The 17,167-nt window shown below is 38.5% G+C and overlaps 2 protein-coding genes across 3 annotated transcripts; one reads left to right on the top strand and one right to left on the bottom strand.

Annotated features, from left to right (window-relative positions):
- Positions 1 to 3,563: 3,563 nt before the first annotated feature.
- LOC138203843 (CD48 antigen) lies at positions 3,564 to 8,453 on the top strand. 2 transcript variants are annotated; one of them, XM_069158837.1, is made up of 8 exons: positions 3,564 to 3,773; positions 4,854 to 5,063; positions 5,157 to 5,267; positions 5,590 to 5,769; positions 6,970 to 7,116; positions 7,852 to 7,884; positions 7,969 to 8,007; positions 8,120 to 8,453. In XM_069158837.1, the coding sequence occupies exons 1-7, from the start codon at positions 3,737 to 3,739 to the stop codon at positions 7,998 to 8,000; spliced, it is 750 nt and encodes a 249-aa protein (XP_069014938.1). In that variant the 5' UTR covers positions 3,564 to 3,736; the 3' UTR covers positions 8,001 to 8,007; positions 8,120 to 8,453. The 2 variants fall into 2 exon arrangements, with proteins under 2 accessions (XP_069014938.1, XP_069014937.1); XM_069158836.1 differs by having other exon boundaries at positions 5,497 to 5,769.
- An 842-nt stretch (positions 8,454 to 9,295) lies between these two features.
- On the bottom strand, positions 9,296 to 14,979 carry LOC138203842 (signaling lymphocytic activation molecule-like). Its single transcript, XM_069158835.1, has 8 exons — positions 14,929 to 14,979; positions 14,245 to 14,369; positions 12,656 to 12,961; positions 11,801 to 12,079; positions 10,700 to 10,807; positions 10,512 to 10,570; positions 10,323 to 10,397; positions 9,296 to 9,814 (listed from the first exon to the last, which is right to left on the bottom strand). Exons 2-8 carry the CDS (start codon positions 14,324 to 14,326, stop codon positions 9,740 to 9,742), a joined length of 984 nt encoding a protein of 327 aa, XP_069014936.1. The 5' UTR covers positions 14,327 to 14,369; positions 14,929 to 14,979; the 3' UTR covers positions 9,296 to 9,739.
- Positions 14,980 to 17,167: the final 2,188 nt, after the last annotated feature.

Genomic DNA, 17,167 nt, shown 5'->3' with positions numbered 1-17,167 from the left:
AACTGTATCCATCATTGTCCAATGAAGAAGTGGCACTTAGGCACGTTTCTGTCACAGCAATACAGTTAAGCTGCAAATGCTGTGTACACGACACCAAATCAGATAAATGCAGAGTCAAATCTTCCACATTCATCAAAAACACATTCAAAATATGTGTATTCGGTTGGTTCTTTAATCTATTTTCTAGCAAGAATTTAGGCATACTTGAAATTGCATTGTTAATGTCCTCTTTACAATATATGTATTTTTCATCAAACTCTTGAACAACTAAACCCAACAAACTTCTAACATATGCCTGTCCAGGTGCAAAAACCTTTTTCAGACACAACCACTGCGCTATCTACAGCAAGCCCTTGCACCTCATGGACCCTCCTTTACTGCTCGCCCTTTCTTCCTCTGCTTCAATAAAGGTAGAATCCACCAAGTCTACTGGACTACCTGCACAGTTTTTCCTTCTCTGTGCACCGACACAAGCGTCATCAAATGTGACATAAACTCTCATAAACTTTTTCTGGGCACTAACTATCCGCGTCACAGTACCGCACACACCATTAACTAATCCATCCGTCACATCTGTGTTCTTACACAGCATAACACGGGCACTCTCCCCCAACAACAACAACAACTGTTCAGCTAAACACGTTTTAGATGTGCGAGCATGATGTCCTCGAATCCGCTCCAGTTTCCCCGTCTTCTTGCTGATTCTAAAATCCTGTGCCTCTATGGCAGCATATTCAACACAATACATGCAAGGCTGAGCTGACCTCACCAGTTTCACACCGCTTCGATACTTCCACGTCACATTTCAACGTGGGCGTGCCTCTACAACGAGTTCTAAGTCTATTTAAAAGCTCTGCCAACGCGCCATCTTTTTGTCTAACTATGTCCTTTAATTCAACAACCCTAAAAAGACTCCACCACAAGTTAACTCCTACATCCTCCACATACAAAGCTTTCCCTTTCACTGGAGGCAACTGATAAAAATCCCCGACAGCTCTCACGCTAACGTTTCCAAATGGAGATAAGTCACCAGTCTGCTTGATTTGTCTTAATCTACCATGAGTATACGCCAATAAATTGTGATCCACCATGGATATTTCATCAATTATCACAATTTGGAGATCACTATATTTAACCCGTAATGAATTTAGCTTTTCCTGACCCAAAGGGATGTACGGCAGCCGGACATCTATTCCAGTACTGAACGCACTGTGAATAGTTGCTGCTTTTAAATTGTATGCAGCGATCCCCGTAGGAGCAGTTAACAATAGACAAATGTTGTCCGGATGACGACAAACTAGTGAAAATAACCTCATTGACTCGTACCGAATAGCCTTTATTCCCTGCGCCACCTGTAATTAAACACACAAAGGGGATCTGGATTACTCCCGTTCACCTTATCTAGACACCACTGCCGAATCTGATATAAAAAAAAAACACCACTCTGTGTCTCATTCAAAGATCGAATTAAACCTAAACCCTCACTTCTACACAAAATGCTATTTTTCTTTTCTACATTTTTAATTTCCCTGCTACTTACAGCTAAATCTCCTTGCATTTCCTCTCTACACTGCAACTGCTCCAACTCTTGCTGTGGACAGAGCTCGCACCAGGCACCCTCTCTAACACCCCTCACTATCCCTCATTCGGACGACATGCCATAGTATGACATTTTGATCCTATTTCGGAAGACATGCTCTGGCATGACTTTTGGGTCACTTTTTGTCCACGACGCCAGTAATCGACTAAAACCAATTATTTTGAGAACTTTTAATTCCAAACATGTTCAGAGTGCACAGACTCAATTTCAAGTCGGTCCGAAAAAAAAATCTGCGGGAGGAGTTCGTTAAAGTACAACATGTGTGAATCGGCAAAAATGGTGACTAAATTCACCATGGTTCAGATTCCACCTGTTGATGCAGCGTTTCAACGTTTGGAGAAATTGAAAAAAGTTTTGCATACACTACACATTACAGGAAGATATTTAATATCACTGCAGACCTCCTTGAAAACACGTCGGGGAGGCGGCGCGCCGCAGTGCGAGGGCCCGTACATCACTGCTTGCAGTTTTAATTCTCTTTTCTTCAATGATGACACATCATCAGTTTGAACGTCTTAATGAACGTCAGGACATCAACAGAAAACAAGGACGATGTTTTACAAGGGAATATGTTGACCATAATCATTAGGGCCCGAGCACCGAGCATCGGTGCGAAAGCCCTGTTGTTTTTCGTAAAAATGTTCTTGGTAGTTAGTCGTTCGTCGTTCTTATTCTTACGTAAAGTGATTTGCCTTTTTGGAGGCTTTATCATATTCAAAAACTCATGAAAGTGGATACGCATATGTCTCCCGGCGAAAAATTTCGTATTCCAGTGGAGTCGCGAGTGGGCGCGGCCAAACGGCTCGAGAGCGCCCCCTAAAGAGATGCCCCGGCAGCCACATTTACCCGAATTCACCAAATCCGGTGTATCACACCTAGACGCACAAAAAAGTTACATTGCACCGTTACGTCAACTCGACAGGAAGTCCACCATTTTGAATTTAGTTGCCATTTTGGGCGATTCGTACACGTTGTACTTTGTCGAACTCCTCCTCGGGATTTTGTCCCACCGACTTGAATTTAGTTTCTATGGATAGAAAACGTGTTTGGGATTAAATCTTCTTAAAATAATTCGTTTTCATCGATGTGTGTGCCCGTAGCGTGGCGGCCATTTTGAGTGTCTCGCCATGAAACTACGAGTTGCTTTAAATCTTGTGTACATGGACCGACCTTCTCCAAACATCACAGGTATGATAACAGCCCCGCCCTGAAGACCACTGTGTGATAATATTCGCTCATAGTCATAGCGCCCCCTGTTGGCCACCGGAAATGACACTTTTCATACTTTCACATTCTACGTGGAGCTGGTTGATCCCATGAACCTAAAGTCGGGTCACAATAACCTAAACATGTAGTTGATGATATATTGAGACATTCGTTCGACTTTGTCAATGGGCGTCACCGTGACGATGCGGCAAAGTTTGATGTCTCGCCGTGACACAGGAAGTTGATGTTTAAGGTCAAGGGATGCTTGAAACCTCACGAAACGTGTGACATACATCCGGCGTGGTGAGACCATACATGATCATGTGTTTTGCGAGTGGGCGTGGCCAAACGCCTCGCTCGCCGTGGCACAGGAAGTTGATGTTTAAGGTCAAGGGATGCTTGAAACCTCACGAAACGTGTCACCTACATCCTGTGTGGTCAGACGATACATCCGAAATGTGTTTCGCGAGCGGGCGTGGCCAAACGGCTCGCCGGCGCCCCCTGCTGGAGACAGGAAATGAGACAAAATTAACAGGGAGATGGCTTCGGGGAGAGGCGGCGCACCGGAGTGCAAGGGACCGTACATCACTGCTTGCAGTTTTAATTTATTTATTTTTTTAATAGATTTGCAAAAATTTCAAAACAACTTTTTTCACGTTATCATTATGGGGTATTGTGTGCAGAATTTTGAGGAAAAAAAGGAATTTAGTCCATTTTGCAATAAGGCTGTAAATGTGGAAAGTGAAGCGATGTGAATGCTATTTAATAACTTAAATAGAAGTGCTTAAAACACAACAGTTCTTAAGAGCCCTTTCAAAAAAAAACAAAAAAGGTTGCAAAGCTGACTTCCCCCTATGAACGCCTCCACTGGTTCGTGAAAACCCAAAAAAGGAAGTATAGAAGAGTTTCTTCTGTGCTGCCTCTGTTGCGATGTGTCGTCTAACCCTCTTCATAATAATCTGTGAAGGTATGTCCTGCTTTTATTTTCAAAAAATATAAGATGTTCCAAAAATTATTTAACAAAAAAACAACAACCTTTAAGTCCATTTAAAACAACAATTCAGAACAGAGAGATTAACTTACTGACTTCCTGATGCAGAAATACAAGTTGACTTTTAAACTTGTCAGCTGAAAAGCTAAAGAGGACGACATACTGTATATCAATACTCAATTTCTATCACTTACCTGTTAAAATGTCTTCCTAAGGTTTGCTTAAATGTTTAAAGAAGGCAAGTTGTACAAAACGTTCCACAAAACAAAGTCAGGAAGTAGCCGTGTAAAATGTAAGACACTCGTGTCTGTCATAAACGTCACCTTAAAATGAAATTCATAAATTACTACTATTTAGTGTGGTTTTGTATAGGTACTGATGTCGAGTGATGGTAAAAATGATATATTTAAATATATATTTACTGTAAATCTACCCAGTCCTAACAAATGTCTAAATGTGAGTTTTTAGCCATGCTGTGTGTCGAAGGACACACAGCACCACTTTAGGTTTAGACTGAAAAATCATGACAACTTGTACATATGTATCTATAAATATATCTATTTGATGTAGCCTACTTATTTCTGTATTATTTTCTGCAAACTTATTCTTTTAGATTTATTTATTTTTTTGTACTTTTTGCTTTTTGGTTGATCAGCATCAGATTGCATAGACCGATTTATAAATGCCTTACTCCCACACATAAAATGGTTAAGTAAATAAATAGGAGAATTAATACAAAGTTAAATACAGAACCAAATTAAAAATGCCAAATAACACTTTATTTATTTTTGTTTTATCTATTTATTTATTTTTGGCAGTTTTGGGCCTTCAAACATGCAAACCTCTATTGTGTTCTTGATTAAACTGAAAGATAAAGTCCACATGTTTACTGGAGAGGTTAGCTCTCCCAGTGGACCCCCTCCCCACCCCTGTAAAAATGCCAAAAACCAACTGTAGATAAAGAAGTGATGCTTTTGTTTCCCTCCTGTTTTTAATGTATATTGCCTGAGCAACAGCAAATTGTGTTACTAAATCTTTTTTAAATTCTTTTTACAGTGGTACTAGTTAAAGCAGTTGGGCAGGTTCAGGGGTACCTTGGGGATAACATTACTTTGACCTCAGGAGCCGACCCGTCATGGACTCTCTCCAAAATCGAGTGGTCAATTTTCACCAACACCACTTGGATTGCCACCTATCATGCGGGGGATGTAAACACTAATCGCGTCTTTCAGTTTAAAGGGAGACTCAATCTCAACACCACTTCAGGTAGCACAAAATCTTACTACCTGTCAGTGTTAAAGGGTATATTTAAGGTATTTCTCTTGACAGTGTTTTTTTTCAACATGTTTTGTTCTTTAGGTGACTTGATAATTCGTAATCTGACCACAAATGATGCGATGGAATACACCGTAGAAGTCCTCAACAGTAAGAACAACGACAAAGTAAAGCAGATTCAGCTCATCGTGAACCGTAAGTGTCTAAGACTGACACAAATGTAAGCTTTCTCAGCCATATTGTCTTATATTTTTCGTTTGTGACCTTAACTTACGTTTTTTTTTCTGTTATTTCAAAAACATTTCAAAAGAAGAACAACCTGAAGCATCAGCATGTTGCAAACAATTATTTTGCCTCTGAATGATAGCATTCAGGTGCACAAGATGGTGCTGGCAGAAAGGCTTTAACATTTTTATCTCCACAGAACGCCTCCAGATACCAACCATACAAACGCTGAAAAACGAACCGAGAGAAGAAAACTGTATGATTGAGCTGAAGTGTTCTTCTCCTGATAAAGGCGTTACATTTTCCTGGAACGTATTTCCGAGGGTGAACACCTTAACTACTCCTGATGGCACCGTTTCACATCTTTTCACCTATCTCGACATCACAACTGGCTTTGTCAATTTCACCTGCACCACCAGCAGGAAAACGACGGATGTCTCAGGTGTTGTCAAGATTCAAGTCAAGTGTAACGGTAAGGTTTTGTAATTTGTTCTGTGATATGTAACATGCAAGCAGAGATCCTTAAAATGCTTCAGGAAGCCTGCGCCAATGAAGCAATGAGCCTGGAGAGGAATTTTCAGTGACGTTCGTGTTTCCAAAGGGCACAACGTCACCGTCCAAAACCGAAAAGGTGCATCAGGTCAGCCTCGTGAGGTTTGTTTTGACACTTGAGGGGGTTGTGTGCCATGAATTTCTCCCCCAGGGTCCGACTGCACCAAATGTTTTCCCTCAGACACCTCTGAACATCCTTGTAGAACTTGGCGTAGACAAACGACCCAAAATGTGACGCGATGGCACTTGGCCCGCAGCACATTGAAAACAAGGTTTTCGCCTACAACAAGACAATTGTTGCTCCCCACCAGAGTTGGCTCCCTCCTACTTGTTGTTACCAACATTGATGCGCGATCTCTGCTCAGATGTGTAAACCACCGCAGACACGCTCGAACTACTGTTCACAAAACCATGTTTAACTCGGGTGATGATTTTGATCAAGCGGCAGAAATTGGAGTAGTTACACAGGAAGCTCGTAGCTTCTCTGTTGCCCGTCCACGTTATGGTGCTGCGCGCCGTTTGAGAGGAGCGGTCTCTGAACTTTCTAATCCCACTCCAGTATTTCTAACATAAAAATTATAATCAGGAGGGTGGATCAAAAAAGTTCAGAGACGTGAATGGAGCGCAGCACAATGACGTGCATGTGGCAGCACCCGAGTTACACACATTTGTGTGACCGCTGGTATGTGCGCATTTGCGAATTCAACATAGGCTTGAAACTTAAACTGATGCGTCTTGGACAATGACGTTCTGCCACGCTTGAAATACAAATACCAGGCTTAGTGCTTCATTGGCGTGGATTTTCTGAAGCACTTCAACACTATTCATTGATGATTTCCAGAGTTTGAAGACCGTACAAGTACAGTACATGAAAAGAGCATCGGTATCCGATACTGGTATCAGTGTATTTCTAACCTTGAGGTCTTTAGTTGATATTATTTATAGTTTACATTTAATCAGCGCAAACCAGTTAACACAGCAGGCCACAGTATGCAGTTTTAGAAAATACACTGAATATAACGTGATATAGTATAATACTATACACCATATAAAGTACAAAATCCTTTTACAAATGAAACTGGTTATGATCATTTTTTTTGTCTTTTCCATGTAACTTCAGAAGACAAGCCTCAGTCTTCACCCCAACCTCTCCCTTCGCCTTCGCCTTCGCCTCCTCCTCCGCACAGGAATAGATATGTTCTCTCTTTTGTCGTTGGGGTTTTTGTTGGATGTGCAATCACAGCATTTATAATTTGCTATTTGGGAGGTGAGATAAAAACATTACCCTTGAAAGAAAATTATTGTTTCATAGTATATTTAAGTAAAGATAACAGGCAGAATCACCTTTTTCTTGATTATTCTTTTTTTTTTTTTTGGTATGTAGTAATACTCTTTTTTTTAACAGGTGTTTACAGTTTAAAATCACAGTCACAGTTACAAATTTAACAATTAAGTATGAAAAATATTGATAAAAATAATTATTTTTTTAAATCCTGCATAGTCCCCTAAAAAGATTTTTGGACCACCCAGATCTAGGCATAGTCAGTTCAATATGACTTATTGCTGCAGTCATGAGCAATGAATAGATTGCAGAAGGTTTGTGTTTTTTGTTGCTCACCATGCAGCACTTTCTTTTGTGAGTCATAACTCAACTCCATCATACGTTTGTTCTGAAGTTTGTATCCTAAAATCAAAATAAACAATGAACTAATTATAACTCATATTAATGATTTTATGCTGTTACGATCAACTTGGCAATAAGACTTGCCTGCTTTTGGCTTGTAAATGTTAAAATAATTATAATAATTATGTCGGGAGTAACTATGACTATCTAATGTCTCACCAGACACCAGATTTCAAAACTCTGTATACTGTGACATACAGACAGATGTATTCAATGGTGATAGGTTCAATGCAACGGATGTTCATTTACCTGTAAACACCCCATACTAGAGATTTAAACTGCAAATACTTGTTGACGTTGTATGTGTTTTTATTCCAGGGCAGATCAAAGCTGCATGGCAACACTTACTAGGTACGTAATTCATTTAGCCGTTTTCAGACTTACTGTACATGGTCACTGCTTCATGACTCAATTGTATTCTCCTTCATTTTTCAGAAAAACTGTGCGCAGCCAAAGATTCATCATAACCAAAAGGTAAGCTTCTGTTTCAGCTTTGTCTGGTTGGCAGCAAGGACAAGTGACACATGTGAGGATCATCTAAAATGACCAAGTTTCTTTCTCCTTCCCCTCTTCACAACCATTAAAGTTCAAAGGAGCCATATTGACTACATCACAAGAACATCAGTAACAACCAATGACCAGCGCAGCATTTGTATTGTATTAGTATTGTTTTGCATTGTAAAATTGGTAAAAAATAAAAATTCCTACTGGTATAATTTTTCAAATGTTGTGCAATGATAGGTGCTTTGAAGAAAAAAAGCACCTATCATTTGTCCCAGGGTGTTAGTTATTATGTTGACTTGTTTTGACTTTTCTTGAGTGACTATTATGATTTCAACCGAGTACAAATCTAAAATGTTATGTATATTGTACTGAATATAAGTATATATTTACAGGAAATAAACTGTATTTTAAAATTATTTGTGTTTTTGGTTTCACAGAAATATCTTAACTGATAATATGGCCTGACACTCCTTAGAAAGTAATAATAAAATAATAAAATAATGCAGTAATAATACAGTGATAAATGAAAAAGAAAACATTAAAAAAATATAATCTCTTTATTTATAATATTATCATGATCTTTACACCCTAAAAAAATAATGGAACTTTTTCAATATGTTAAAGGTGCAACACATGGCAGTTGTGTTGTAAAATATATAAAAATTTGACCACACATAGACGAATGTTTTTTTTGTATTTTGTTGGACATACTATTAGATGACTTTTTTTTTGCACAACACACAAAATCACCCTGCCTAGGATTCGAACCAAGAACCCAGCAACACTGCTCACCACTGCCCCATCCCACCACACAGACACTAATGTTTTTATTTTTTATTTTACAGGACATACTGTAGTATGACGTTTTTGCGCAACACACAAAATCACCCTGATTATCTCCATTATGGACGACATGCTAGTGTGACTTTTTTTCCCGCGATTTTGGATGACATAGTATCGAATGACTTTTTTCTGCTATTTCTGACGACATGCTATAAGTATGACTTCATAAAATAGTCACACTATACCATTTTTTGCAATATATATATATATATATAAATATAAAAAGCACGTACAAGTATGTATTCACTATCCAGTGGATTTTAATAAATCACTTTTGAAAAGTATTTTTTTTTATATGTAGTGTTTTTGTTCCATAAAAATAACCAAATCACCAAAACTTGTCTGAACTGCTTCCTCCACCACTTGGCCAGTCCTGACAATATTGCAACTGTGTGAAAAAAAAATCATTGCCAAGTAGCATTACAAAGTTGGGCCTTTATTAGCTGTCCACGCAGCCTGCAAAGCTACTGAACAACCAAGCTGGGCAACATTGAAGCAAATAATAAAATAATGTAGTAATAATACAGTAATAAATGTAAAAAGGAAAAACAAAACATTCAATAATATAATCTCTCTCTTTACAGAATTTACAATGCTATCATAATCATTACATCCTCAAAAAAACAATGGCACTTTTTCCAAATGATAAAGGTGCAAAACTCTCTCTCAAGGCCAAAAGTAGAATTTTCAAAAGCACAATCCTTAACTTTTGTTTAATGGCTTTTTAAACTGTTACACTTTTTTTTTTTAGAACTGTTCCCTTGTTTTAGGCTTGTGGATATGTACATGGTTTCTCTGAGCAAAATAGCATCCTCTACTTTTTTCCTTTAAGAAATTTACATTTCAAGTTATACACCATCTAGGAAACGTCTTGGTAGGGTGACAAACCCTTCCTCACACGACTGAGCTGGATCTTGTCATACACGGTGTGGGGCTGGTTGTGGGATAAAAAAAAAAATGGGATTCAAAATTCATTCAAATTAAAACGATTTAATTTCAACAGGAGGATGAAATGTCACAAGTATCATTTCACGATCGAAAAAGAGAATCTGGCCTGGACACTGTCTACACAGTACATATATGATGATGAATATTTCAATTGCAAATACAAAATATAAATCACAAATAATAAAACACACTTCTGCTCCATATCATGAGCTCAGGAGATTTGTTGTAACACTTGTTCTGATACGGAACACCAGTTAATGCCACTATTAGCACAGGTCAGGAAACTTGAGATATACTGTAATGTGCAGAATACTGCTGTCGCTGCGTAACTCTCATTGTATTCTGCAACCATAACACCATAAAGATGCAGATTGCTGTATGATCAATATCAGGGAGGAAAATGTATGCACATTTCAGCCACAAGCTTGTTGGAATTCAAATTACAAGGATGAATTCAGTTTGCAAGAACCTCAAACACAACGTTTTTCACTTACCCCCGGTGTAACGGAGCTGACGTTATTGTCAATGGTTTCATACACAGAGCACGGCTTCATGGTGGATGAAGTCTTCTGGAAGTTTAAATAAGTGTGCATCACAGACGCATTTAGAAACAGAAAAAATAAATCCTATCAAAACGTAAGCAGACAGATGGTGCAAAGAATAGTGTACATGATCATACTTACATCTTCAACTGCAACATCAGAGATCTCCGCGTACACGGTGAGGTCATTTGAGTCACTGCCTGCAGACACACAAAATATCAAGTCAAACAATTAGAGCTCAAGCGATGCGTCAGTTATCACTACAATATGACACAACTACAGTTATGATGTTTAAAAAAACAACACACACACATTGAAGAGTTTCTTACCAGGCCGTGTTCGTTTGCAGCAACAAAAACACCCAACTGCACAAACAATGAAAATCATCAAGCAACATCCTCCCGCCACACTCAGGGCAAAGACAAAGTCTTCTGTCCCTGCAAAGGATATTACTTGTGTTAATGATAGTTTAAGAGGAAATAGAAAGGACAAATATATGAAGTAGGAATACAACCCTGATTAGACGAAACAAACTAAATGTACATTTTACTAACGTTAGTCATGTTTAAATGAGTTTCTAACCTCATGTACAACATCATCACAGTTAATGATCTTCTATTCATCTTCTACTGTGAGCTGTTACACCATTTATCTGCTTGACAAGATTCATACAACAGAGAGTGTGAGATTTCTCGCAAGAACTCAGTTCCAACTAATGTAATATTTGGTATGATAAACTAATTTAAAAAAGGCAAATTCAACCCCGGTCCGTACTGTAAGTTTTAGAGTATGCTGTAGAAATATTCACTTGTCATGCAGGTGAAATTACAGTGGTTTGGGTATCGACTTGCTTAGTGTTGGTCTAATCTTTGGATCACTACTGTCTACTTATTCAAATATAAAATTCATACATCTTCAATTGGAAGGAATTAAAAGTATTTTTATTTGAAATTATAACTTTTCAGGAAAAGTTTGAGTTTCACCTGGTTATAATTTGAATTAAATAATATGGAAATAACATTTTGAGAGGGTCAAAACTGAATTTTAAACAATATTTAAATTTGAAAACTTTAAATGAGTTAATGGAAAAGCTTTAGTCATACTACATAAACATTTTGTTAACGTTTTAAAAAATAAACTGCAACGTAGAGTCATGATAAAAGAAATTCTAACTTAGGGAAATGCGTTTGGAGCTGCGCATTGTCATCCTTGTTGTAAGTCAGATTGTAACTGCACTCTGACTGGTCATGTGGCATTTGTGGTTATTGTCAAAAGAAATACAGACAGTTAAGTTAAACCATTTATGTGTCACAACAGCCTGCCAAGTTTCATGCGCCTCATCACCAATTGGAATCAATAAATTTGTCACTAAATACAATAACTAAAAACACAGGGATTCAACACTAATAAAACGACTTCTCTGCACAAACCTTTTTCTTTTGTGTTGTTGCTGCACGACCTGGTTTTGAACGCTGACTTCTCACTGACATAATTGGAAATGGTGCAGGTGAAATTGGTTTGTCCATCCTGTTCCCTGAAGTCGTATTGCAGCAGCCTGGAGTCAGATCGTGTTCGGTTCCCCACAGTCCAGCTGTAGTTGACAGAGCTGTCGGAGGCTCCACTGCACTCCAGAAAAAGTGTACAGGATTTGTTGAGGGCCTCCCAGGTCATATTGATTGTTGTCAGGACTGGCTGCTTAGTTATCGGCTCTAATGAGTACAGAGAGAAAGAGAGAGTGTGACAGGTCATCTTCATCATCAGCACAGATACAGATATGAATGTTCTGCGGATGTGTTACAGAGCTGGCCAATAAACGGGAGAATTCACAACAACAAATCTCCTTACATCCAGTTTTCCTGGACAAATATGGTCAACTGTCTAACGTCACAATGTGGTCTAAGCCAAAACTTCAACCAGCAGTGAAATAAACTATTTCAAATTGTCAGGTACGGGCAAATTTTACCTTAATTTATAAGATGAAAGTTGACAGCTGTGAGGACACAGAGTTCTCAACATGAAGTATGTTAATGTTAGCTTGTTATATGTGCAATTGTGGATCCCATTATATCCGTTGTAGCATCATTATCTTTGATGTCAGACATAAACAGTATTTAACATTCATAGGTCACATAGTGAGCACAGGAAACACAAGTAAATGAAGATAACCAGACACCAGCGCTGCAGTATCTGTTCTTTGTGTAGTATTGAATTATTTTGTTATAATAATAAGTTATCATTTCAATGACAGTTATTAGGTCAGTTGTTAAACAAAACAAGTGTCTTACCGTGAACTAGCAGAGTGATGATGACACTCTTCCTTTGGTTGTTATTCGTGTCCGTGGAGATAAAACTGAATTCACCAGAATCTTGAGGAGTCAGATCTCGCACTGATAAATTCCAGTTTTGGAGGTTTTTCTGGAGTCGACGGTTGAATTGTTCATATTTCTCTACATCACGAAGGATGCCTTTTTCAGGTTTATATTTCCAATCATGTAACTTTACCTCTTTGGAGTCATTTAAGCACGATGACAACTCCACGGTGTCTCCAGCTTTTTTATGGATGACATTATTATGAAAGCAAGCCTCCGCATCTGAAACACAAAAACAAACGACAGAGTATCATCTTTATGAAAGGTCATTGTCCAACTGAAACTATATCCTATACTGTAGGTCTAATGTGCAAAGTCTAGCTGTAAATGTAAAATGATTGCAGTAGGACAGAAAAAGCAGAGAGAAGAATGACAACAACACACGTGAAATTACATTTATGACATGCACGATATTCAACAACAAAGACTTCAAAAATGGCACGAAATAATAGCATATGGGACGACAAAGAAAAGTACATGCAGTATTAGTTTAAATTTGCGCTGTTTGTTCTCTACAGATAAATGACGACAGTCATTTAGAAAAAAAACTACTTAAATCTGTTGAGGGGAAAAAAAAGCAAACATCTTCCTTTCAGACTGAACACAACATTTGGAAATAAATCATCAGAGCCTCAGTACCAGTTATGTTGTCAGGTATCGGCACACTGAACTTCCAGAATTAGACACAAAAATTCATTGTTGCTGTGGAAAGCAATTGTTCATTTGCATGACTAACAAATTGCTAATTGAACACAATAAGACTTTGTGAAGATCGAAGCCGCTTCATTTCCAAAGAAAACGTGGTCCAACCGCTGACTGACCTCAGTGGCAAAGGCAACACGAAAGTTATTTCCTATTGTGCTCGTCACTTTCGGTCAGTGTTGCAGCTTTTGGTAAGGAGGGCTCAGGAAATGATTCTGTCTCTGCTGTCATGTCTGCCTGACAAGTTTTTCCAGTGTAGAACAGTTAGTTACTTTCTCACTAGATGTTGACACAATATTAAAACACTGATAGCCGGTGTCTGTGAGCTACAATAGAACCTGTACTGAGGTTTTAAACACTTACACACTCTCCTCTACTCTACTTTTGTAATTATTCTGAAAGGGTCCACACCCCCCTTTGTTCCTGTCGAAACAGCAAGTTTCAGAAACACAAAGGATGAGTTGCTCGAAGTTTGTTTCAGATGCAGAAGGAAATCTGCTGAATCAGTGTAACAAAAAATGCAAAGCATGTATCTGACAATATAGAGCCACAAGATACAATAGTTTTCCCAGTTTTGAAGCTATATATATATTAATAAATGCTCTGCACCATGAACATATATGTTTGTTTGTTTTTTTAATCAACAGGGAACGACTAATGCTTTTTGAACATTCAATGAGTTGGTAGCACATGTCCAGAGGATTCTGGAATCCTGAACGCCATGCTCTATTCATGAACACATAAATGAGTGCAAGAGGCCAAAAAAATAAAGTCAACAGATCTGCGAGGAAAGGTGTACGTACCGTGGAGGCAGAGCCCAAGAAGTAGCACAGCAGCACCGTGTGAGAAGAAGCAGCTCAGACAGCGAAGGCGACCGCCAACCATCTCTGTGCGGAGAGGAACGACGTCTGTTTCCTCTTCTTTCAAACTGTGGCTCGAAAAGCAGCACAGAAAAAAAAATAGACAGGGTGGAGAGTGGGGGAGGTTTTCTGTCAACCAAGAAGCAGAAGAAGTGAACAGGCCTGCAGCGATATATAGTCAGATAAAAGCAGGCACATGAGAAAGAATATAACTGCAAAATACTAAATGACTAATGAAAGTTGAATTAAATGTATGTTTTGCTAAATCGGAGCTAATTATTGTTAGATTGTGTCACATCATCGTTTGTTTACATTGTGACAAAACTATTACGAGATACTTTAAATTTCGGACCCCACAGTATATCGACTCGGCCCATTTCTGAATTCATTTAAAATGACAAACAAATTGTTTCCATTCGCCAGCAGCTGTATCTGAGCACGATGTGAAGAGTCCACATTCAACAACCTTTCAGCAGGAAGAACTTAATCACTTCCTGTCATCAGATACTCCCACACAAGGAGGTGATGAGGCGATTATTGTTGAAATTCACAAAGGCTACATGTCATCAAAAGTGTGCAGACATTCATGACAGCTTGAGTGTTACTATTAAGGCATACTGTCATTACCGTTGTTTTGATCACTGCAGGGCCAGAGGAAGGAATAACTTTGACTTAAACAATGAACCACCGAGTGCTCTTGAAAGGCTGTGGGAAGGTAGGTGTGGGTCGCAGCAGCATCCTGTTGGGAACTGATGGAAAGATGCAACCAAAAGGGTCTTTCAGTATGGGGGCTGCGCAAATGAAAACCTGCATTTGTCCTCATCCGTTTTCTTCGCAGTGTGCATGTTTGCTCTTGTGTGATGAGGCCTATAATCTCATGCATCATAAGAAGTGTGATCATAGGCAAACTGGCTCAGACTAGTGCACTTGTTAACACAGAAGGAAATAAACTAGCCAGCATCAAGATCAAGGCTTTTTTTTTTTTTTTTTTTTTTTTTTTTCAATGCGGTCTGCTCATCACAAACAAAAAAAACACAGTGTTTAAAAAAAGAGGCTGTGTGGCAATGCCAAGCTGCCGGTTCTGCTCTGACTGACCTGACTAGTTGTACTTAAAAGGCCAACAGGAAGGGAATACAAAATATCATAAACTATGAATATATATATATATATATATATATATATATATATATATATATACTATGCGCGTCATTACTACATTAAGTATAATATTAAACGTGTAGAAGAGGTTTTAGACACCATATGTCCCTTTGCTAAACTCCACTCTGGTGTATTGTAGAACTGCTAAAACAGAAACCACTGATATGATCAAATAGTTCCGATAAATTTAAGGTGGTTACACCTTTAAAAGTAGAAATTTAATGGATATATTTAAAAACAGTTTATTAAAATGTGTTAACATCAATTGAGACTTCAGACCCGAGTTCTATGTCTGAAAGGGGAACGACGACCATGAGGGGACTGTCCAACAGGAAACTCTGTCACCACTGCAGAGTGGAAGGCTGTGGTTTCACGGGTGTGATGTGTGAATGTGAAGAGAAGAGAGATTTTACTGGTAGTTGACATCTAAACAACATCAGCGGTGACAGGTGGTCTGTGGACTGCATGCAATGCAACATTGGATTTCTAATGAACTTCAATGTCAACGTCGTTCACAGATAAATCCTGGAACATGAAACAGAAACAGAAATGCCGCCTCCCACCGAAAGAACAGCGAGCTTAACTCGGTTGTAAAAAGCTACACGACCATCACACACTCATGTTACTTCTCCATAATTTCACACCACTTTTTATGGTTCGCTAGTCAGCGTTTTTATTTTTTCAAATGCTATGATATCTTAGCCTCATAGTACTGAAGTTTATAGACCAACTGAATTTCAGCCAATTGTAATTTCTTTTCTACTTATAAGTTTTAAGTGACATCCCAAAACGGATAAGAAAAATGACCATTAATTGTGATATTGTTTTTAACCAGGCTATGGGTGTGGCTTTAGAAGTGGAAACCTTTGATTGTTGTGAAGTATCTCATCAACAATAGGATGGATTACCATGCAACTTTGTTTTAAAATTCCTTATGCCAGAGTTTGGAGCCCAGGACTTTGTTTACTCCTCTGACTTTCTTTTTGCAACCACATATGGGTTTTACATTTTTAATGCTTTGTCGTGACGACTAATGGTTGGATTTCCCTGGAATTTGGTACTGATATCCATAGTGCTCGGAGGACAAACTGTCTTAAGGGAGGTATTGGCTTTCCCTTTTTATGCCACCAGCCGTTTAGAAAAACATTTTTGTTTACAGCCAAACCAGGTCATATTCTATGTGTTGTATCATGTCATCAATACCGACTATGAAGACCATATAAAATGCAAAAGATAGTCAACAGGGAACAATTGACAGAGGTCTCCTAATTTGACAGGTTTCAGATATTAGGTCATTTTCTTTTTTTGAGAAATGATCAAGTGGATTGTAAGTCCATTTCTTTTCTAAGAACTTTCCATACACTGGACACCCCTTTCTCTATTTCAAACCTAATTTTCCAGGTAGATTCTACTTCTTTAAAAACAATCTTCTTCGGGCATTCAGCAGGATCAAGTGAGCCGTTTAACTCGAGCCCTTCAGCAAAATGCTCGGTGAAACTCAGAAGTGTAACAATAGCATTTTTCGAAAGAAGAAGTGGTACAATACCAGGAAAACTGTGCTGACCAGTGAGTCATACAAGAAACAGAACCAAGACAGAACTGAGATGTTTAATGACACACCCTGACCCTTCACATCTTCTAGAAAAACGGAGGATTTTTAGAATAAAATAACTGTATGAATGTTGACACTTACAAGTATGGACTATTA

Source organism: Embiotoca jacksoni, unplaced genomic scaffold (assembly GCF_022577435.1).
Source record: "Embiotoca jacksoni isolate LCO1_2020_lvr unplaced genomic scaffold, fEmbJac1.0.p SCAF_24, whole genome shotgun sequence".
NCBI classification, from domain to species: Eukaryota; Metazoa; Chordata; class Actinopteri; family Embiotocidae; genus Embiotoca; species Embiotoca jacksoni.
This window is presented reverse-complemented; position numbering and strand designations above follow the sequence as displayed.

What these genes read in the sequence shown, in the direction of transcription:
- LOC138203843 (XM_069158836.1), top strand. Translation starts at nt 3,737, where the DNA reads ATGTGTCGTCTAACCCTCTTCATAATAATCTGTGAAG. An exon ending in TATAATTTGCTATTTGGGAG is followed by an intron (nt 7,117 to 7,851) that starts GTGAGATAAAAA and finishes TTTTTATTCCAG; the next exon opens with GGCAGATCAAAGCTGCATGG. An exon ending in TGCATGGCAACACTTACTAG is followed by an intron (nt 7,885 to 7,968) that starts GTACGTAATTCA and finishes TTCATTTTTCAG; the next exon opens with AAAAACTGTGCGCAGCCAAA.
- LOC138203842 (XM_069158835.1), bottom strand. Translation starts at nt 14,326, where the DNA reads ATGGTTGGCGGTCGCCTTCGCTGTCTGAGCTGCTTCTTCTCACACGGT. An exon ending in TCTTGGGCTCTGCCTCCACG is followed by an intron (nt 12,962 to 14,244) that starts GTACGTACACCT and finishes TTTGTGTTTCAG; the next exon opens with ATGCGGAGGCTTGCTTTCAT. An exon ending in CATCACTCTGCTAGTTCACG is followed by an intron (nt 12,080 to 12,655) that starts GTAAGACACTTG and finishes TGTACTCATTAG; the next exon opens with AGCCGATAACTAAGCAGCCA.